Source organism: Papaver somniferum, chromosome 5 (assembly GCF_003573695.1).
Source record: "Papaver somniferum cultivar HN1 chromosome 5, ASM357369v1, whole genome shotgun sequence".
Taxonomy (NCBI): Eukaryota; Viridiplantae; Streptophyta; class Magnoliopsida; order Ranunculales; family Papaveraceae; genus Papaver; species Papaver somniferum.
This window is the reverse complement of record NC_039362.1, coordinates 143,016,171-143,038,261: the sequence shown is the minus strand read 5'-3', so window position 1 is coordinate 143,038,261 and position 22,091 is coordinate 143,016,171. Positions and strand designations below refer to the sequence as shown.

The following is a 22,091-nucleotide window of genomic DNA, read 5'->3' as shown; positions in this document are numbered from 1 at the left end:
GTGTATAACGTTTTAATGTGGTGGTTTTCTTTTGACAGCATTAGAGGAAGAGCGAGGACGAGTAGAGGCAGAGAGAGACAAGCAAAAGTTAAAGAATCTGCTGCTAGAGTAGAGTTAGAGAATGAGATCCTGCAGTTGAAATCAGAGATTATATCCTTACTAGTTTACTTGTATAAAATTGTACCTAGCCTTATTTAATGAGAATCTTAACTTATTTCTGAAACGGGCGGGCTAACCCGTGAACCCGCGGGTTCAACCCATTACGGGCACGAGTTGAAGAAATGACAACACGTGAAGAATTTCAATCCGCGGGTTTCAACCCGTATTAACCCGAATCTGTGAAACCCGTAACGGACAAGCCCCGGCGCGCCCGTTTGCCAGCTCTACATACACGTCCAATAAAAAGAACTGATCCTCTCGCAGAAAGCCTACACCGACTAACTTTCAGGAAGCGAGTCAGCTTATTAAAAGAGCGGCCCAAGCCCGCGCTCTGGATGGAGGGGCTCCGATGTCGCCTAGGTGATTCCGTTGATATCTCCGGATATAACATGGTTCCAAGCGAAATCACGCAGCACTTTCCATTGACGTAGCTTTCTTATCTCATCCTCTACCTCTAGATAGTTGTATGTAACTATGTATCACATATAGAACCCCCACGAAATAATAGTTTAGTATATACTTTCCCAATTGGTCCAATAATGATACCTATTGGACGCCACTGGCGTGTTTGCCATGCCTATGGTCATTTTCTGTTCAGCCATGATTCAAAGATTTGGAACACCATCACAGTAATTGACTGGTCAATGCCAACTAACAATTCCTTTAATCATTACTCACTGGTGGGTATAAGTATCGTGGAAACTTTAGCTAAAGCATATAACTAATTAACCAAAAGTAGGGGTTTCTTTAAGAAAGGCCCCTGAAATTATACTTTTATTTCCTTTGCTCCAAAATTAAGGGTTCTTTTAGTTTCACGACAATCACAATGTAATAACATCTTTATGTTTTTGGATTACCAAAATAAAAATGTAAACAACAACAAATAAAAATTCTAATAGCGCGTTTGAATTTTAGAAGCAGAAATCAAATAAAAATATTTTGTTTCACAAAAAATTAATATTTTTGTTTTTAAAAATTATTCTGAGATTGTGTATTTAACTATAATCAAAATGTCCAGAATCTTTTGGATTTCTGAACATTTTTGAATCCATAAATACACAAACTGAGTTGGTCAGTACGCGAATATGTTGATTTCAAAAGGTTTTTGAACATTTTTTTTTTGTAACTCAAGTACGCCAACTGATTCGAACCGATAGTGAAAGAAATTCAGTGAGAAATGAGAATTGATACCCACCGAACGACACCGTGGGGATGATGAAAGATGTCTTGGCAAACAAAATTGTTTTCCGTTGTTTAAAGCAACACACAATTCTAGCAACCACTTCCACTTGAGTCGCATGATATCCGTTAAAGTACATGTTACTAGTCAAGTAGTCCGCTTAAACAGGAAACATAATTTGGCACTATATAACCAGAGAATGCGACCACCGAACATTTCAAGCGCAATCGAATAGACTAGCATTCGAATACTCCCGCGAATATTCCCGTCCTTTTCAAATTCCTCTCTCTATTCGTTATCTATCCATTTGTTTTTCTATTTAAATCCAAATCCAACAACCTCTGTATTAAACAAAGATGTCGACCTAGATTTTACCCATTTTATTCTTTTCAGTTTCGAAAAATGAAGATAATACCGATGATGATGATGATAAATTTGGTTTTGCTTAGTTTTTTCTTGGGGAGTTTCTTCATTTTGGTGAATGGGGATATTCCATCAACACTTGATGGTCCATTTGATCCAGTTACAGTTCCGTTCGATGATAATTTCCGTGGACATGCTGTTGATTTGCCTGATACAGATCCTCGTGTCCAACGAAATGTTAAGGGTTTTGAACCCGAACAGATCTCTGTTTCTCTTTCGGCTTCTCATGATTCTGTCTGGATTTCTTGGATTACAGGTATCAATTTTCATTTTTCATTTTAGTTTCTCTGAATTTTGTAAAAAAATTGCATTTGGGTTTATAATTTTGCACAAAAAAAGTTTAAATATTTATAGTTTCTGCCAAATTCTCTTATAAAGCTTCAATTAGGTTGGTTATTAAGCTCATTTTTTTTGTTTTTGTTTCTGGAATGCAAATTATAGGGGAATATCAAATTGGGGATAATGTGAAGCCTCTGAATCCGAAAACTGTAGGGAGTTTAGTTCGTTTTGGAACGCTAAGGTTTCCATTGTTTCATGATGCTACTGGGCATTCTCTTGTTTACAATCAGCTTTATCCTTTCCATGGTCTTAAGAATTACACTTCTGGAATCATACACCATGTTCGCCTCACAGGTATGTTTCCCATTTAGTTTTGCAGCTTTACCCTTTCGATTTTTGTAATTGCTCCAAAGGTAGCATCTTGAGGCAGTGCCTCACCTATTCAAACCAAACCACTGAGCCTTGAATAAGATGTGTTTGGTTTGCATAAGATTCTCATTTTGCTCAGATTTATTGATCAAGCACACAGTTTTAGCATGTCGATCACGGAATGATACATAAACGAGGTTTCACATTAGACATTGCTATAAAAAGCCTAACCTGTAATATGTTGCCAGTGTGATTCTTTTAAGGTTCTTCTATCATGCAGCAGTATAGTTATATCATTATCATACTCTTCGAAGGGAAAGTTGAGATTTTGAAATTTAATTTTGCATCTCCTTTTGTATGCCCTTTCACAGGCTTGAATCCTAGCACACTGTATTATTATCGCTGTGGAGATCCTTCCATACCAGCTTTGAGTCCTCTGCTTTCTTTTAAGACCATGCCAATTTCGTCTCCTAGGAGCTACCCTGGGAGAATTGCAATTGTCGGAGATTTGGGTCTGACATACAACACAACATCCACAATCGACCACTTGAGAAGTAACAATCCTGATCTTGTGGTGTTGGTTGGTGATGTAACTTACGCGAATCTGTACCTTACAAATGGTTCTGGGTCGGATTGCTATTCGTGTTCGTTTAAAGATACTCCTATTCATGAAACCTACCAGCCTCGTTGGGATTATTGGGGAAGGTAAATACTGAACCCATTCTCTCATTGTACTTGAGCTGCTTCTCATCAAGAAATATTTAGCTTTCTATAAGCTTTATTTTGTTGTACTCTCTGTACATGACGTCCGATATGCACATTCAGGTACATGCAGCCTCTGATATCTAAAGTTCCGATAATGGTGGTAGAAGGCAATCATGAAATAGAATCCCAAGCTGATAACAAGACATTCGCAGCTTATAGTTCTCGATTTGCATTCCCTAATGAAGAAAGTGGATCTTCCTCCACATTTTATTATTCATTCAGTGCAGGTGGCATACACTTCATTATGCTTGGTGCCTACATCGACTATAACAAGTCAGGTAAATTATTTTTTCCACTGCTGTTTTCTTTCAGAATCTCATTAATCCGAAGAAACAAAAAAGATTAATTTGCAAAAAGAATTTTCTGATACATCTTTTAATAATACCTATTGTTGAAAATAGTTGCTAACGATGGTCACCGTGAATATTCTCAATTCAAGTTGTGATACAGAAACATTAAATGCAAAAAGTCTTTTAAGTATTTCTTCGTTAAGTGTTCTTGGAATTGATTGGTCTCCAGGAAGTATGAATCATGTAATCCAGTAAATTTTGATTGCCATTTTTTCACTTATCAGAGAACATTTTTATTTTCAAGAAGGAATTTTAGATGGTGTCAATCTCAAAATCATCCGCATTATTTGAATCGTGCTTTCGACTATCTTAAGAAAATTTAATTGCATTGAAATACTTAAATCATGGATGAATGTTTTACTGCTTCACATACTAAATCTGCTGAACTATAATATGGCCTAATCTTTATTCCTTCACAGGGGAACAGTATAATTGGTTGGAAAAAGATTTGGCTAATGTGGACAGATCAGTAACTCCATGGTTGGTCGCAACATGGCACCCACCTTGGTACAATTCCTACAAACCTCATTACAGAGAAGCCGAGTGTATGAGGGTGGCGATGGAAGACTTGCTCTACTCGTATGGTGTTGACATGGTTTTCAATGGACATGTAAGTCAGACAGTTGTATTTTTTTTACGCTAATTACTTTCTCTATACCGTCACTGTTAACTTAAATATTCTACCAAGTATATTGATGTTCGTCTATCTCAGTAGAAACTAGACATTGACTGGATTGTCTGAGCCGCCATTCACATGTCTGTCTTGGTCTCTTCTTTGTTTAACATGCTAAATTAAGTTATTTCCAAAAACTTTAGGTACATGCCTATGAAAGGTCCAATCGTGTCTATAACTACTCACTGGATCCATGTGGTCCTGTTTACATCACTGTTGGAGATGGAGGCAATAGAGAGAAGATGGCTGTCAAACACGCCGATGAACCTGGTAACTGTCCAGACCCATCAACAACACCAGATGAATACATGGGTGGCTTCTGCGCATTTAATTTCACCTCAGGCCCTGCTGCGGGTAAATTCTGCTGGGATCGACAACCTGATTTTAGTGCATACCGAGAAAGTAGCTTTGGTCATGGCATCCTAGAGGTACTCCCTTCTTTCTCTTGTTGTTTGTGGCTCTGTTCTGACTGTACAATACTGTGCCAGGAATCCTAAATGATGAAGAATTTTGCACACACAAGCTGGGATATGTTGATACCACTCTTTCTTTTAAACCAGACTGTGGGCTCACATGAATATGATTTATGGGCCAGTATTTTGCAAGGATGCTTCTCTGCAAGTTTCCGCCCTTAAAAGGATCTCCATTTTTTGCCATTGGCAGCTTCAGAAAAATAAGAGCACAAACTGATGATGGCTTATCATGTCTTTTGCAGATGAAGAATGACACACACGCTTTATGGACATGGCACCGGAATCAGGATTTGTACAACAGTTTTGGTGATCAAATTTATATTGTAAGGCAGCCAGATAGGTGCCCAGTTCAACCCAAGGTGATAAAATCTCGGGTTGTACATCATTTATTTCCCAGCAGATGAGAAGCATCTTCAGGTTTTTAAATGGTTACAAATCAATCACCATACTTACCATAGCTAGTTACCCATAGCTTGTTACTTCAGACGAAACCCCCGGACTGCTAGAGGGGAATACAATTCGATACAAAGTGCCAGAATTTGATATAGACTAGAGATTGAAATGAGCAGAAAAAATTAGGTAGTTACTAGTTTCCTTGATCCATGGAGATGGAATTGTTTATTGTACTATATTTTTTAAAAAGGTGCTGCACCCGACCGTCTCTTGGTGTCCACCCATTGGAATAAGGGTGGATAACCCAGGAAGGCGAGTGGATAATTAGTGTAGTCAGGATACATATATGTACTAGTAAGAAAATGTAATATCATAAGAGTAAAAATTTACACAATGAGGATCTTAATGTGTTTGAATATCTTTTGTATGATTTTGTAGTTAGGGTACCTGCACCTGCAGGCTGCAGTGGTTGTTTGATTTGAAGTGCTAGGCAACTTCTAAACAGCGGAACAATTACAAGTGTGAGATCTGAAACAAAACTTTAATTGAAGGATTTCACCATTCAGGTGGAGTTTTATCAAAGAGAAAAAGCAAAACAAACGCAGTACAAAGAGCTGTATAATATGATAAGAAAGAAACAAAAAATTTAACACAATAAAGTTCTCCTTCATTAGATTCATTGTACAAGGAACACAAGCAAATTAAGGTCAGGAACATTAAATATTCTACTTGTTTTTCTTTTTAACATACAATGTTTTCTTACGAGGAAGACTGGGCCAATAGGTGGACTTGACTATGTCAACAAAAAGAGGAAGTTGCAAAAGACCAAATAAGATAACTGGGACACTTGCTAATAGAGTCACTGGGATGTAAGCCCACCAAACTTCCCTTTGAACAGCAATAACAAGTGTTGCAGCAAAAGCAGCCATCATGGTTGCTATAGAGATGAAGAGGGAGGACAGACCAAGTATCAATTTCCTATGCAATGATACCAGGAAATCTTGCTGCGCATAGCGTGCAGTTAATAAAGAGAAGAACATCAAGACAGACGTACACGAAGAGAAAAGAGAAATTGCATCTGAGACTATAAATATTGCAAAGGCTCTTTTTTTCTGAAACATTGGGAGTCCTGTATTTTGGTCATTGCCACCGGGTACTGTGAACGCTGCCGCAAACATAACTGTGGCTATAAGGGTAGAGACAACCATACACGCTTGCGATGTTTCTTTCATCCACGATGCTGCTTCTTTTGCTAAATTTTTATGTTGTTTTTTGAACAAATCCTTAGGTTTCAAACCTTCTTTGTTCTCCATCTCTCTGTGTCTTAGTTTTACCAGTCTTTCCACCTCCTGAGATTTGTGATAAATATGTAAAATCAATTTAATTGTCATGTGTACAAGTAAGTTGAAGACTGAAAATGCATATAAAAGCTGGATAGGCACAAACCTTTCCATGCAATCTCAACCTCTCACTTGCTCGTTATTGTTTGGAGTTGTTTATAAAAATAGTTGTTTGAATAAAATTTAACTGAGTCGCTAATTTTTGGCATACCTGATACCATTGTATCTCCCTTTGCATTTGTAGAGCCTCGCCAGAGACTTTATCAAGTCGCGATGATTCCCAAATTCCAGCACAGTGTAAGATGTTGTTCCCGTCCTTGTCCAAACTATCAGTAATCTCGTTTCTTAATCCCATCTGAGATATTATATCAAAGATGTTTTGTTGTCGATATAAAACAGCATTCTGAAATAAACCTCGTCCGTCTTCATCTCTAAAGTCTATCAGATTAGGTTGATTCATGAGCACTGTGAAAAACTCAACAATCCCATGAATAGTTGTCAGGTAGATTGCTTCACATGCTTTTGCTTCCACGAGCTGACTCGAACTTAATCTGGAAAGCAGGGGACGAACGATCTCGAGTATTTCATGGGCTTGTGCATGACTCACTTTCATATCATGTATGTGTTTTATACCTGGAACTGTTTCATCGGTATATAAGGTTAGATGTAAGTAGCATGACTCATGTATTTTCTATTTTCTACGACGATGATATCTCTACTATTCCTCAAGAAAAGAAAAGAAAAAAAAAATAGACATCTATACTAATATGTAGTGGCTAGTACCAAACTTCTTCTAGATAATAGATTTAAATACTTCACTAGAACACACAATTGATGAAAGATATTGAACCTATTTTTAAGTATAATTATCATTAAAAGGCAAGCGGGTCCTTGGTTATGAAGAGCATGAATTGTCACAACCTTAAAGTATGTATAGGTCTTAACTAGTCAAGAGATACAAACTCTAGCAATGATGACTATTTCACTTAGACTTTTAAATCTAGTGGTAATTAGTTGTAAATCTACCATTTCCCTTTCCATATTTTTAGCGAGGAGAAACCCAAAGACAAGATATGTAAGCTGAGAAATCCAAAGATCTAGATATGAATAAGAAGTTTAGGCAATCGAATAAAAATTATGTCATGATAACAGACCTTGGACCAGAACCACCATATTTTCTCCCAACTTGACCTCCTCAATAAATCAAGTAAACATAGAATATCTAAACATGTCAAACACTAGCAACCAGCAAATAGCATATTAAACCTTTTTAAAATTATTTGTCAATACATACCTACTGCTATGAGAGCTTTACAAATAAATCCAGGTTCTTCAACGTCAACTGTGATAGTAACATATGAACATGAAAATATTGACGAGGTTAAAGAGCATCCTTGTAAAATTATATACATTCATCAAACACCAATTTTTCCTGGACTGTCACACCAGTATAACGACCGTTGATCTTTTCATTGCATAGAAGAATTTTTGTTTCATCAACAGATAGATACCAAAAAATATTGACAGTATTCATCAGTTATCAATCGACTTTGTTTTTACCAAAGTTGATATGTAATATTAGGCTATCTTAGCATTTTAATCTTCTAGATTTATGGCAGAGATACTCTAATAAATAAATCAATCAACTATTTCATGTTGATGTCTTCTCAAGCTAGTCAAATGTGAGAGGGAGAGCTGGAGAGGAACACAATAATTAGGCCCTGGACTATATAATCGACCTATTTCTTTACAAAAATTGCACTGCAAAGATATGTTGTCCTCTCCGATGAACGTAAGGTTCACATGTATCCACATGCTTACAATTACAATCATGTAGAATAACAGAATAAACATTTTGTATAACAGGAAGAATAGATAATTGAGGTTCTACGATGCCATAAGAATCAATGGGACCACAATTTGAAGTTTCGATCCATATGTGAGGAGTAACTAATTTCAGAAATCAAATAAAGTAACACTAGAGCAACTTTCACCAATCAATGAAGAGAGGTATCACTTACTCCATTCGTATATGCATGTACGCCAAAATCCAAAACGATTTCCACTTGGAAAGGCAGAAGGCTTTCCCGCCAATACATTAAAAACAGTCATTTCATACTCATCCTTAGTAGTAGCTAATTTTGGGAATTTTCTCAGTAGTTCCAATGCAACATCTGCATATATGTGCATGTCAGTTATAATAGATAATTTTCTTAAATTTAAGGACAGTAAATTGAATTGTTCTAAGATTACAATTGAATCTTACCAAATAAGTCCACCCTAAGTGCAGCTGTAATAAGAGTAGCAACATTCTTATCTCCAATTTCCTTATAATTTACATTTCCCAAGTTTGTCTGTGAGTAAAGATAACGCAACACATCCTCGTCTCCGTTTATAGCGGAGGTAACAAGTGGGATATGCTTGAGTCCATCTTTAATAAATAGCAACTTTGGATTCTTCGTCACCATTATCTTAACCAGTTCCACATTATTACCCTCAGCTGCAATGGAGAGGGCAGTTTGACCCTGATCTGTCTTTATTTCTAAATCTTTTCCAGTCATCAAGTGTACCAGAAATTTCACAATATCAGCTTTGCCTAACTTAACAGCATAGTGAAGAGCTGTTAATCCTTCTTCTGTAAGTTTAGCTCTTGCTGCTTCAGCGTTGAAATGAACCCTTTCTGCGTATCTCAGAAATCCCAGGAACTCATCATTTTGGATGGCTTGGAGCAGTGGTATGTACTTTATGTATGCTATTGTCAACATGTGTTGTCAATCATTAGGGCGGAGACCAGACACTCTCAATTTAAGAGTTAAGTTATATATGACACTGTATATAGCATACTAATAGAGTGTCTCTAACTATTGGATATTAATGTATAATAATGCGACGGTCGATCATAACAGCTAGGCCATGTATGCAGGTGATAATGTATAACAATCAAAGTAAAACTATGAGTAAAACTGTAATATTCATGATACACAGACCTTCTCATGATAAATTGTTGTTGAACTAAATTGGGATATATGGTTATTTATGGATATATGCAGGTCCCAAGTAAATAACATATATAATCTACGCTACTTGAAAAGATGACTTATAATAAGAACTTTGTAGCTTATGTTTAAGAGATTAGTCGATCTAACCTCCATCCAAACAATCAGCTGCTTCTAACCGCTCCCATGCCTCTTTGGCTTTATCTACTTCCCCCAAAAAACGCATTTCTGGTCCACATGACATCCTTATAGTTTTTAAAGCTTCCCTATTTTTGTGAGACCAGTTAGGAGCTGTTCGATGCGCACTTTCATCCACAATATCTTCACTGTCATCCAGAATTCCCCACAGATATTTAGTTTTCAATAAATTCTCCATGTAGACTTTCCAGTCCTTATGATTGCTTGGCGATCTAATTTTATTTTCCTCAATAACACCATTTAATTTTGCTTTAGCTGTTATCGCTGCTTGTAACATCCTACCATATCTCTCTGTCAAATATTATACAGATAGATATGTGAGCCAAAACGAAACAAAGACATAGACAAAAACAAAAGAGACGAACCGAGTTTCAAACAACCCAAATCAGAAAACCTGATCATCCGCCAAGAGCGTACCCTTTTTGGAAGTAAAACTATCATTTATATTTGGTTAAGATAAATGATTAAATGAAGTCAAGATTATCATTTGGTAATTGAGCATACATTTAGATTAAATGATCTCAAGATTAAAAAATTAGCATGACCTTAAGGTTTTTCACCCCCAGGTCTGCCCACTAAAAATCTCACCAGGTTGGCCAAAATAAAATTGATCCTAATTTTTATGATTTCGTCCAAAGTGATGCAGGATGATGTGATCCATTATAAGTAATACCTTCAGGTTACTGTGGACTAAACAAATGTTCGACGACACTGAACTGGCATGTAACCTCTCTTTTTTGAGAGGCATTGTCAACGTCTTGCATTAGTTCATATTTTGAGCACAAACAAGAATAAAAGCTTCAGCTTCTTTGCACTTTTTAGAGATAGATCTTACCTTTTTCTGCCGTAGATGCAGCTGCTACTAGTGCTAAATGGTTCCAAGCATCTCTGAAGGAATCTATGTACAAAATGTGAGGTAGCATTTCCTCCCCACAAGACATATTCAAGATCTCAAGAGCTTTTCTATTTGCAGCCTTCCAAATGGAAAAATTATCTGCCTGGCCAGATGGAGGTTGAAAAGCTTTTGTTCCAACAAAAGACCACAGATCTCTTCTTAACAATATATTTTTCATGTTCATCTTCCAATTTTCATAATTGGTCGATGTAAGAATTTCATTAAAAATTAGAACTCCGTCTAAATTTGTTGCCGCTGCTGCTTCACCAAAATTTATTGTTGCTGCTGCCTCATCTAAATTTGTTGTTGCTGCTATTGCCGTCGTATTAGACACCTCTGGTTTAATATGCCATGATAAGCTGATAAATAATAAATACGCATGCATCCTATAATTGTAACCTTCCATCAAAAAATAAAAAATTGGTACTAAAAAACAAAGATCGCTATGAAACTGCCAACGTATTTAAGTTTAACCTACAAATTTTTTCTTTTTTTACGAGACTACATCCGAACTCCTTCAAATGGGAGTTTATTTGGCATTACCAGGTCCGAACCCCTACCTCCGCAGTGGGAAGGAGCATGAGAACCATCAGACTACTTGATGGTTCTCAACTTCAAAGATTACCCACCGATCAAAGATTAACCCAATACTGATTTTTCAACGCTTGCAAGATACTCAATTGACATCCCTATGGACAGTCGTAGGGGTTGAGAAGATTAGTGACCCCTCAAACTACTGCGGTCCACTGAATTCTAGAAATAAAAACACCATAGGCAAGCCTCTACTGTGATTTTGAAGAGTTTAGGGCAAATAACTCAACGACATTACTCTAATGGTAGAGATACCGTTGGACTCATTTTGATGACACAAAAATAACAGACATGGTATTAGTAAACACGGGAGAAATGGTTCTGGTTGTTATACGGCCAATGTACATGACAAGGTAGAAACAAGATATAAGCTATTAGAGGAAGCAGAATTGCATGAATTAACTTTCTTTTATGTTTACAAAGTATCTAACCTGCTAGTGCTTCCCAAGCTTCTTTGTGCAGAATTGCAGGAAGCAGCTCTAGTCCGCATGTAATTCTTAGCCTGCCATTACCCTTTTTCCTGATTGTCCAAGGTTGGAATTGATTTTCAGCGTATCGGTAAGTACGGACTTCATCTTCTATACCCCATAGATCTTGATCTGACAAGTAATTTTTCGTTTTGACTTTCCATTCTTCGGAATTGTCTCGTGTAAGAAGTTCATCAACAATCGCAATTTCAGCTAAATCTACTAATGCCATCTTTAAGATCCCTGATCAATTCATTCCATTTAAAAAAAATATCTTCAATATAAAATTGGTGAAGCGATAAATTGAAATCAAACTGTTTTAGCTGCTAGGATCCATGATACTTACCGGCAAACCAGAACTAAAATCAGAAGTGAAATACTTTTCCTCCAGACGTTCGATGACTGCGAATGCTTGGTTAACCTTTAATTTTGAAACGACTGACACATTTACTTATAATATAGAGCATCCAATATTTTATATGTGTCGGCCACAGTGTTTTGCTTATGTCTGATAAATCGGGTCGACCAGAGTTTTAAAGTTAAAAGTCAGTCTCGAACGCAGAGCATTTTAAACACGCTCATTGACCATTAACCGTGTCCGTGTGGGCTAAAACCTTTTTGCAGACCGTTGTTTATTTATTTATTCCCTTAAAGGTAGGGGAAGGATCCGTTGACATAGTTATAATGACATAATTCGTTGACATGATTATCATTTTTTCTACCAAACTCAGCCAGCATTGAATTTAAAGCTAATATTTTGGGGACATGTTCCTCCTATAAGACTCTACATTCCCACAAAAAATGAGAGCATTCCGAGATGTATAAGACCACCAACGGTTGATATTCAAAATGGTAGATGGTGGTCTTATACATCTCGGAATGCTCTCATTTTTGGTGGGAATGTAGAGTTTTATTTAAAATAGTAACTTTTTTTCCACTTTCATCATCTCCCTTCTTTTAATGCAAGCAAGAGCATATCAAAATTTTACTTTTCATGACGGTAAATCTCGAGTCGTGTTGTGACGAGGTCACCCTTACCCTCGTGACAGCTTCTATAAAGGTGCATCTTATATCCGTTGCATATTATTATATTAAAATTAGTTGGAATCCTAAGAGAACATTTAAGAAATAAATGTATTTCTATATTCTATTTCTTTAAATAATATCTCTATATTTTGCCTAGCTAAATTGGGGCATATGCCACTTTATTGGGGCCTATGACTACATGACAAAATAGGGTCATTAACAAGTAATTTCTGGAAACCCCTTATCCACTATTTATGTTAATGCCTAATATGCCCTTATTAAATTAGTGATGATTAATTAAGTTAATATTTGTTAAATTGATTAGTGTTTGAGTTTGATTATAGAATTAGGATTAGAGTAGAAATTCATTTTCTTTTTTAAGGTTTGGAGGGAAAGAAGAAGTAGAGGGAAAAAAGAAAAAACTAGGGTTTGTGATTTTCTTAGCAAAAATGAAACTTTATAGTGATGATGAAGACTCTAGTAGTGATGAAGAAGTGGGTGCATCAGATTATCATGATTTCGATCCTACCCAGTTGGATAATTTGTTGAATGAATAAGAGAATGTCAACCAAAGAATGCTTGAAATATTATTCAAGCACAAGAACAAATTCGTCGGGAAGAAGAAGGTGATAATGCTTCTGAAAAAGCGGGGGTATAACAACCACACCCAATATTTCGATTAGCAATCTGTATGGACTAACTCCAATATACTTTCAAGAGAATCAACAAGACTCAATCTTAATAAAGTATACCAAAGAGTTATATCTCTCTTTCTTGATTCAATTATTACTCAAGCAAATAGAAATCTGCGAGTCTAATTGAATACAAGAAAAATCACTTGAACGGTACCAAAGACCAATGTTCAAGTGTCAATCAATGTAAATCAACAACCAGGGGTCGGATATTCTAATTGATTGAGCTAACGCACAACCTGTGATATTTCAATTATATAACAAAATATAATGCGGAAAAGAAATAACACAGACACCAGAATTTTGTTAACGAGGAAACCGCAAATGCAGAAAAAACCCGGAACCTAGTCCATATTGAACACACACTATATTAAGCCGCTACAGACACTAGCCTACTACAAATTAACTTTGGTCTGGACTATAGTTGAACCCTAATCAATCTCACACTGATCCAAGGTACAGTTGCGCTCCTTACGTCTCTGATCCCAGCAGGATACTACGCACTTAATTCCCTTAGCTGATCTCATCCACAACTAAGAGTTGCTACGACCCAAAGTCGAAGACTTTAATAAACAAATCTGTATCACACAGAAAAGTCTATGATAATAGATAAATCTGTCTCCCACAGAAATACCCGCAAGTTTTGTTCCGTCTTTTGATAAATCAAGGTGAACATGAACCAATTGATAACCCGGACTTATATTCTCGAAGAACAGCCTAGAATTATCAATCACCTCACAATAATCTTAATTGACGCGGTGAAAGAAGATATTTTGGAATCACAAACGATGAGACGAAGATGTTTGTGACTACTTTTGTATCTTGCCTATCGGAGATAACAATCTCAAGCCAATCGTTACGATTGTACTCAACACGATAGAATCAGCAAGATCGGATCACAAAACTACAAGAAAGTAGTTGGATGTCGTGTTTTCCACGTTGGAAGTAGGAAGATGTCGTGTTTTCCACGTTGGATGTTTTTGTTTGAATGACAAATATGCAACTGTTTTTCTTTTAAATACAATTATTCGACAATATTTATGATGATAATGGAAGAATGACAATAATGAATCTAAACCGTATAGAACAGAGATTTAATTATGATAATAAAACTTAAATCAACATGAACTTTCCCAGGTAGCCGGTTCTGAGGGGGTGCAAGGCGTGCGCCGCACCAGGCTCGGCTCTATCAATTAGGCCTTTCTTCATTGACAATTGGGCCTTTATAGATCTTTCCAATGTAATCCATCCCGCCAGGGCCTCTTCCTTTAGTTTTAAATGAAGTGAAAAAAAGAGATTGAGCTACATATACAGACAGGGAGTCGAAACACCACGACACATAGTGCATAAGACTTAACCACCACCACCACACTTCTGAATTGATTTTTTTTTGTTACAATTTAATTTTGTTATATACACGAATATTTACTATTAATCTCCAATGTATATACAAACTTAAGTGGCCACACCGTTGCATGTATATATATCTTTTTTTCCAAATCAGATCATAAGTGGTCTTCTTATTTGAAACTTTGTCATTTATTACAAACATTAAGACAATATTTATGCTACAGTTACAAATATAAAATATTTTCACTCTTTTACATTGAAAATGGACTACAAAATCCTCATTTAATGTATGATTCGATTCTTGAAAATGAAAAACCAACTTTTTGGCTTTTTTTCTCATCATGGTTTTATTTTTCTTAGTTGACGAAGACAAAATAATGTTCATTATAGTTTTATGTATTAATTAGAGGAAAAAATTGCGACTATATAAAAAGGTCTTAAAATCAAGTTCGCATAAGGCCCTTTTCGACTCAGGGTCGGCTCTGCCAGGTACAGAGACCGGTTCCATAAGAAACCCGGACCGTACCGGCCCAGTGGAGTCTTACATACTCTGTAGACATATTTGTATAAAGAGAAATGATGCACTGGTTTCACGGTCACGGTGTAACGCCACATTATTCTCTCAACCAAATCCAAATCCAAAGCCTTTTCCAGTAGCAAGTACCAGGTCGGCTAGAGAGTATCTCATAAAAGTATAACATAGTTTTTTCGCCGGCTTGTCAAGCCTTTCACAACCCGCATTATTCTCTCAACCGTGCACAATAATCTGGTGAAGGCACACGTCATCATCATTTTGTAGCCTTGTTCTCCATGGACTTTTGTAAAGCAACAACTCTGGAAAAGACACTTCTTAATTGGTACATATATTTAAGTGAGTGCCTGAGTGGCATTTCCCCTAAAGGATTCAAGGCTGTTGGATCGGGATAGCTTCCCTCAAAACGGTGCAGGACTAATACTCGAGTGATCGTGCCACCTCATGTTCTAGAGTTGAACAAAGATTGTTATCCCGATTGTAGGAGGGCTGATTTTATATATATATATAATTTGAGATGTATAGATCAAACACATTTTTCTTCTTCTCACTTTTTAGCGTTTAGAGCTCAACCTCATTTTTTAGCTCTTCCGTAACTTTAGGGGTTTAATCATGTCTGAGATAACTGTTCCAGTTCCGTGTCCTTCACATGTCGTCTTTGATTTATATGATCTTCCCACCAGTGTTGGTTTGAAAGTTCGCTGGCCTTCACCATACACTATTAATGTGTGTGAAGTTTCAGATTTAATGGGGGATGAACTCTTAATTCCTGAGTCACATCTTCAGTGTGGCTTTATTTTGCCTATCCCCTCATTAGTTCGGGAATTTCTCGTTTATTGCAACCTTTCTCCTGCCGAATTAGAATCTAAATTTTTCGACTATATGCAAAAAAAATTGTTCCAAAATCGTAGCCTTCCAGAAAACGAAAGAATTACGGTTGCGAAGCTTTCTGCGAGTTGTGAGGTTTGAACTATCCCTGGTTCTTATTTAAAGAACATCTTTTACAGGAGTCCATAGTTATCTCTTGGTTTCGAGCATAACGATTCAGTTATGTTTAAAGGATTGGATGGCACCAAGTTTAATGATAAGTGCCCATTAATTTTTTATGGAAATTGGGAGAGTGATAGTCATATGTCTTGCTTCCTGAAGCTGAAAGCTTTTCCCTTTCTGTGTAAGTTAAATGTACAGTTGTTTGTTTATTACTAAAAAAAAGAAACAGTTATTTGTTCATACTTTTTGTTTTCATTTAAACATACACTTAGAAGAATTTTGTTAGTGCTTAGATTAAACATGTTGTCCTGCTTTTCCCCTTTCTAGGTAAAAGGAAGGCAGTTGAGCTCGGTACTTCTTCTCGAACTGAGAAGAAGGGTAAAGTTTCTTCTTCCCAGGATCTTGTTGAGTTAAGTTCTACTCAATTTTTGATGGACCATTCTTATCCAGAAGATTCCATTGAATCAAATGGTGCTTACGCTGCCGAATTTCTACTGAATGCTTCTTGACCAGCTGAACTTGTGTCATTAGCACCATTGGAACTTCCTGAAGCTGAGGCTAGGATGGCTTCAAAGATTGCAGTTGTAAACAATTCCTCTAATTTTCTATAACTTGTGTTTTGATTTATCTGACAGATATAAGTTGCTAACTAATTTTTATTTGTAGGTGACGAATGACGCTAGAGGAGTTCATCGTTCTAAACGCTTGGAGTAGCAAGCTGATGATTACAGTTCAATGAAAACTTGGAGGACTATGTGTGTTCGGTTTTAAGCCAGGCTTGAGTTAGAAAGGGCGAGTAATTTGAGATCCTCTACACTTGCAAGTGATTTGAATTTGAAGTGTAGATAATATGAGCTTAATGAGAATCTGCTGAAAGATCAAATTTCACAATTGACTCAACAATTGAATAATGCCCGAGAACAGCTTGCCGTATCTGAATCTTTTTATTATCATTCTTTCGATATTGTGGAGGGCTCTAATCCTGTTGTTGCTGATACTGCCAAATCAAGAGCCGATGTTGGCGTTGATGCTGAGAGCTTAGGTTGAGGTGAATCAGGTGATGGTGAACTTGTTCGCTCTTTTCATTAAGCCGATTAACACTTTGTATTTTTCTTTTCTTTTGATTAACGGAATATATCTAAAGAAATTCAGTTTTTCTGGCAGAAACAACCTAGTTTTTAAAGTTTTTCTCTTCCAATTTTGTTGCTTATCTTAGTTATCTATATTTAGTAATAATGGGCTCAGTCTGTACCTTCAATTTGGCTCAGGCCCATTATTGAGGAGGATCATTCATCATTATTAGCTTCTTTGAGAAACGTTGGTTATGGCTTATGGGGAAAATATATTTGTGATTAGATTATGAAAACCTAGGTTATCCTTCATGTAAGAGAAAATTTTATTTTTACGCCTAAATAAGGGGGATGGTGGGAGTTTAACACAAATTGCATAAAACCAAAACTATTCAAATATAATCTTAAAATAAACAAAAGATGTATCTATAAAATACTAACTGATCTACAAAACACTAACTGATATCAATAAATTAAAAAAAATCTAACAAACATTGACCAAAAAATAAAAAATTATTAATATCTAACTGTCAAAAAATACGAGTTTAACTGGTTATAAAAATAAAAAGACAGAAAATCTTAACATACCGTGGGAAAAACCACGGAAAAACAAAGCTCTCACATCTTTTCATCGGGGTCCTACAAATTGCTATGCAACAGTTAGGAACCTTTGCAAGTGTTGTTCTTACTTATCTTTTTGGGAGTTTTAAGATCTTTGAATAGGTGTAGAGCACTCCTATTTACTATTAGCTCCTTCAATGCTTGTCTATTGGCTTCTTTTATTTCCAAAGAAGATGTCATAAATGTCAGGAATAAGAGTGATGTTTTGCATAGAAAGTAGCAAGATGTATATTTTTCTTTTGTATCATAAATAAAGGCAAAATCAAAATTGTACATCTTTGGAATGCCAATGACCTTGTAAATACCAAGATACATTTTGTATCTATATAAATAATACGTAGAAACATTGAACTTGAGACTTGAGAGTAGCATTTTTCAGGTCAAATTTCCCGTAAAAGTAACAAAAAATTTTGGTATTCCCGAGAGTATTACTTACATTTCCAAAGAATATATCATAAATGACAGGAATAAGAGTGATGTTTTGCATAGAAAGTAGCAAGATGGATATTTTTATTTTGTATCATAAATAAAGGAAAAATCAAAATTATACATCTTTGGAATGCCAATGACCTTGTAAAATACCAGGATACATTTTGTATCTACATAAATAGTACGTAGAAACATTGAACTTGAGAGTAGCATAGGGCTGAATTGGGGGCCCTGGAAAAATAATTGAGGACCCCTAGCTACAGGACAAAAAAGGTCATGAAATAGTAATTGGGGGTTATCCCTTATCTCATTTTTTTTAAAATGGCTAAACTACCCCAAATCATTAATATTAATTGAGTTGATTAGTTGTTAATCTTACTTAATTTGATTTTAACCTTTTTTTTTCAAATTTTTTGTTTGCAATTTCTTTTTTTTCTTTTTTTAAAAATTCTTTTTTGCCGAGATTTGTATGAAAATTCATCATGGAGGTGAAGTGTTGCATTGACGACTCTCAAGAGTCGTTACTATTTCAAAAACGACCCTCAAGAGTCGTTAATGATAGAAAAACGACCCTCAAGAGTCGTCATTGTTTCAATGACGACTCTAAACAGTCGTTAACGCATATAAAATAGTCGTTATTATCTTCGGAGAGTTATTTATGGCGGAAATACATTAAAGGGTCGTAATAGTATTGAATAAGACCATGACGACCCTTTGATGTATTTTTCCGAAGAAGATAACGACCTTTTTATATGCATTAACGACTGTTTAGAGTCGTCATTCAAACAATGACGACTCTTGAGGGTAATTTTTCAATCATTAACGACTGTTGAGGATCGTCAATGAAACAATGACGTCCCTTGAGGCTCGTTTTTAAAATAATAACGACTCTTGAGAGTCGTCAATGAAACACTTCACTACGACGACGATTTTTCATACAAATCTCGGCAAAAAAAATTAAAAAAGAATAACAAATAAAAAAATTAAAACTAAAAAAAAATAATTAAAACTAAAAAAGTAAATATTAATAGGTTGACATGTGTCACAATCCCAAGGGTTTGGGTAATATAGTCTTTTCATGATATTTAGACACCCCTTATCCTCTTCCCATGAGTGGGGATAGGAATCTAAGGCCCCTAATTATTTTTCCAGGGCCCCCAATTGAGCCCTGCATTTTTCAGGTCAAATTCCCCATAGTAAAAGTAACAATAATTTTTGGTATTCCCGAGAGTATTGCTTACATTTGCATAAAAAAGAAAAGAAAATTATCCTAAAGAGGTTATCGGAGATTCTGTATATAACTCTTCCTTACTCTCGAAAACTTTACCCGGTACAAACAGCAGCACTGGCAACAAAAAGTTGCACACGTTTGGTATTGCTTGATCAGTAAATTCAGACCTCATTTGCAAAGGAAGGCAACTGAGAGTTAGTACCATTGTTTGTCTCCTTTGTAAACTCATTTCTCCTCTCCTCCCTTACTTTCACTACACATCACATTCTCTATATAATTACAACCATCAAAACACTCCCTTTCAGCACAATTTCTTCATCACCATCCTTGTTCCTCCTTTTCATCCTTCAACAATTTTCTACAATGTTGAACCCAAAGGCAGAGCCATATCAGATGATACACATCATTGTCTCCATCTGCTTAGCTATCAAAACGAAACTCTTCCTCTTCCTCCTACTCTGAAACTCATTCATCCCTTTAATCCCAAAACCTATATTTTCATTTCCTCCTCCTTTACTACTTTTTCACCCCTTTAGGCAAGTAAACTAGGACGGAGGAAGTTAGTAGTTACAACAAGTACTCAAAACATGAAGTATTTAATGATACTAGTTCTGGTACTGGAGTTTATATGTAAACCTATTCCAAAGGGGACAACAGCAACAGCAAAAAAGAAGACAACAACAAAAACAAGTCCAAATATTAGTACTGGTGTTTGGGATTGAATGGGAGAAAGAGTAGTAAAGGAGGAGGAAATGGAAATATATGTTTCAGATTAAAGGGATGAATGAGTTTCAGAGGAGGAGGAGGAGGAAGAGGAAGAATTTCTTTGTGATAGTAGTAAGCAGATGGAGACGTAATGTGTATCATCTGATATGGCTTGTGTAAGTAGTAAGGAAGATTTTATACACATAAGTTCCGATAACCTCTTTAGGATAATTTTTTTTTCTTTTTTATGCAAATGTAAGTAATACTCTCGATGATGAGCGTCGTATAGTGCATATTTCTGTACCTTTTTATTGGCATTTAATTCATCTTTTGTGCTTTAAAATCATATATTATCCCAAATCATGTATTTTCATTGTTTTCAAGAATAAATACTTGTACTAATTAATTTTGTGGTTTTAGGTACTAAATAAAGCTTGGAAGAATTAAGGATCCAAAAGAAGCGGAGAATTGGTGACAACTGAAGAGAGACAACAACGGCTCGCGCTAAAAGGAAGTGAAGAATATCGTTTGCACCTCCTCCGCAAGTGAAGAATGTTGCTTTCACATCTCAAAACTAGAAGCGGGCTTGAGATTTTTATCCTTGAAGAAGACATGGGCCTAGAAGTATGAAATCCAAGATCCAAACCCGTCATCATTATGAGCCGTCATATTTGATGTAGATCATTAGCAACCAATGGCATCCAAACGTGTTTCATCGATATCTGATGTATTCACCCAATACCGGAGCACATGTTATTCACCTCATGTTCGAACAAGAGCCAAACAGTCCCTTTGTACGTCGTTCTTCTTATCTCCAGACTCTGAAAAACCTTAACCTATTTATCTCCATCAATCACCTCCATCTCCGACCAACTCTGAGCACGACCAACCTATCATCCATACTTTGCAATCAATCAACCTCCTAGCCTCTATCTATCTCCATCATAGCTTCTTCTCCACATCAGTAAGCCTAAAAGCTAGGGTTGATAGAGATAAGGCTAGGGTTAGCCTCAATAACTAAAAGCAAACATCAAATCAAGTGGCAGAGAAGAAATTGCAGAAGGGGTTTGTAGGAAAACACGAAGTAAGTGAGTGGTTGTTCTCTAATTTTATCAATTCTAGTCTCTGAGAACAAACTGATGTATAAATAAGGCAACTGTTGTGTAACAACTGATCCAATTTCAGTTGGACCAACTAGTTATTTTAATTGTTTTAATCATCTTCATTATGTTCTAAATTCACCTGCTAGGGTTTAGATGGAGCCCTAGTTTGCTACTTGTTATTCATGTTAATGGCAGTAACCTTGTTGTGCTTAATTATCTTAGAAAAAAATTCAACCTTAGGACTTCAATACTTTACTTTCACAGTGTATGCCATGTATCCATTGTAGTTAGAACAATACTGTGTTGAAGAACTACAACTCATGCTTAATCCCATATATTGATCTTTTGATTAGCTGTTTCCTGAAAAGACAGTTAATGCTTAGGAGAAATACCTTAGTTGTGATTGAATCATTCATATCAAAGTGACCTCAGATATATAGAGGATTGACATCCCTTTTGTTATTCGCAGTGTAACCCGGACCTCGGACTCTCAACTTAGCACAGTAATCCTGTGAGGGCACACGTCATCATCATTTTGTCTCCTTCGCCATACTTGTGTTACGTCTTTTATACTTTAAAATATGGTGCACAAACAATTGATCACGTGAAATATGGTGCAAAAAACAATTTTCACCATATATAATTTTCTGTACAGTAACTTAAATCATATACTACTAAGCGGAAGCGCGATAATGTAATCATGAACCTCATACTTTGTGGACACATTTTTTTAAACGGAAATGATGTATTGGTTTCCCAAAGTAACCGCACCTCAGTCTCTCAACTGTAGC

General features: G+C 36.1%; 2 protein-coding genes across 8 annotated transcripts; one reads left to right on the top strand and one right to left on the bottom strand.

Annotated features, from left to right (window-relative positions):
• The first annotated feature begins 1,576 nt into the window (after positions 1-1,576).
• On the top strand, positions 1,577-5,491 carry LOC113283017 (purple acid phosphatase 15-like). Its single transcript, XM_026532150.1, has 7 exons — positions 1,577-2,018; positions 2,204-2,395; positions 2,782-3,115; positions 3,236-3,453; positions 3,945-4,135; positions 4,342-4,626; positions 4,914-5,491. Exons 1-7 carry the CDS (start codon positions 1,742-1,744, stop codon positions 5,073-5,075), a joined length of 1,659 nt encoding a protein of 552 aa, XP_026387935.1. The 5' UTR covers positions 1,577-1,741; the 3' UTR covers positions 5,076-5,491.
• A 175-nt stretch (positions 5,492-5,666) lies between these two features.
• LOC113283015 (ankyrin repeat-containing protein ITN1-like) lies at positions 5,667-12,005 on the bottom strand. 7 transcript variants are annotated; one of them, XM_026532142.1, is made up of 9 exons: positions 11,898-12,005; positions 11,516-11,794; positions 10,434-10,829; positions 9,551-9,889; positions 8,671-9,156; positions 8,426-8,578; positions 7,699-7,746; positions 6,616-7,043; positions 5,667-6,413 (listed from the first exon to the last, which is right to left on the bottom strand). In XM_026532142.1, exons 2-9 carry the CDS (start codon positions 11,781-11,783, stop codon positions 5,790-5,792), a joined length of 2,742 nt encoding a protein of 913 aa, XP_026387927.1. In that variant the 5' UTR covers positions 11,784-11,794; positions 11,898-12,005; the 3' UTR covers positions 5,667-5,789. The 7 variants fall into 7 exon arrangements, with proteins under 7 accessions (XP_026387927.1, XP_026387930.1, XP_026387928.1 ...); XM_026532145.1 differs by having other exon boundaries at positions 8,671-9,084; XM_026532143.1 differs by having other exon boundaries at positions 10,434-10,802.
• Positions 12,006-22,091: the final 10,086 nt, after the last annotated feature.

Coding starts and splice junctions, on each gene's coding strand:
- LOC113283017 (XM_026532150.1), top strand. CDS start 1,742: ATGAAGATAATACCGATGATGATGATGATAAATTTGGTTTTGCTTAGT. Junction 3,116..3,235: donor CGTTGGGATTATTGGGGAAG/GTAAATACTGAA, acceptor ATGCACATTCAG/GTACATGCAGCCTCTGATAT. Junction 4,627..4,913: donor TTGGTCATGGCATCCTAGAG/GTACTCCCTTCT, acceptor TGTCTTTTGCAG/ATGAAGAATGACACACACGC.
- LOC113283015 (XM_026532142.1), bottom strand. CDS start 11,783: ATGGCATTAGTAGATTTAGCTGAAATTGCGATTGTTGATGAACTTCTT. Junction 10,830..11,515: donor AGCTTGGGAAGCACTAGCAG/GTTAGATACTTT, acceptor ATATTAAACCAG/AGGTGTCTAATACGACGGCA. Junction 9,157..9,550: donor AGCTGATTGTTTGGATGGAG/GTTAGATCGACT, acceptor TGTTGACAATAG/CATACATAAAGTACATACCA.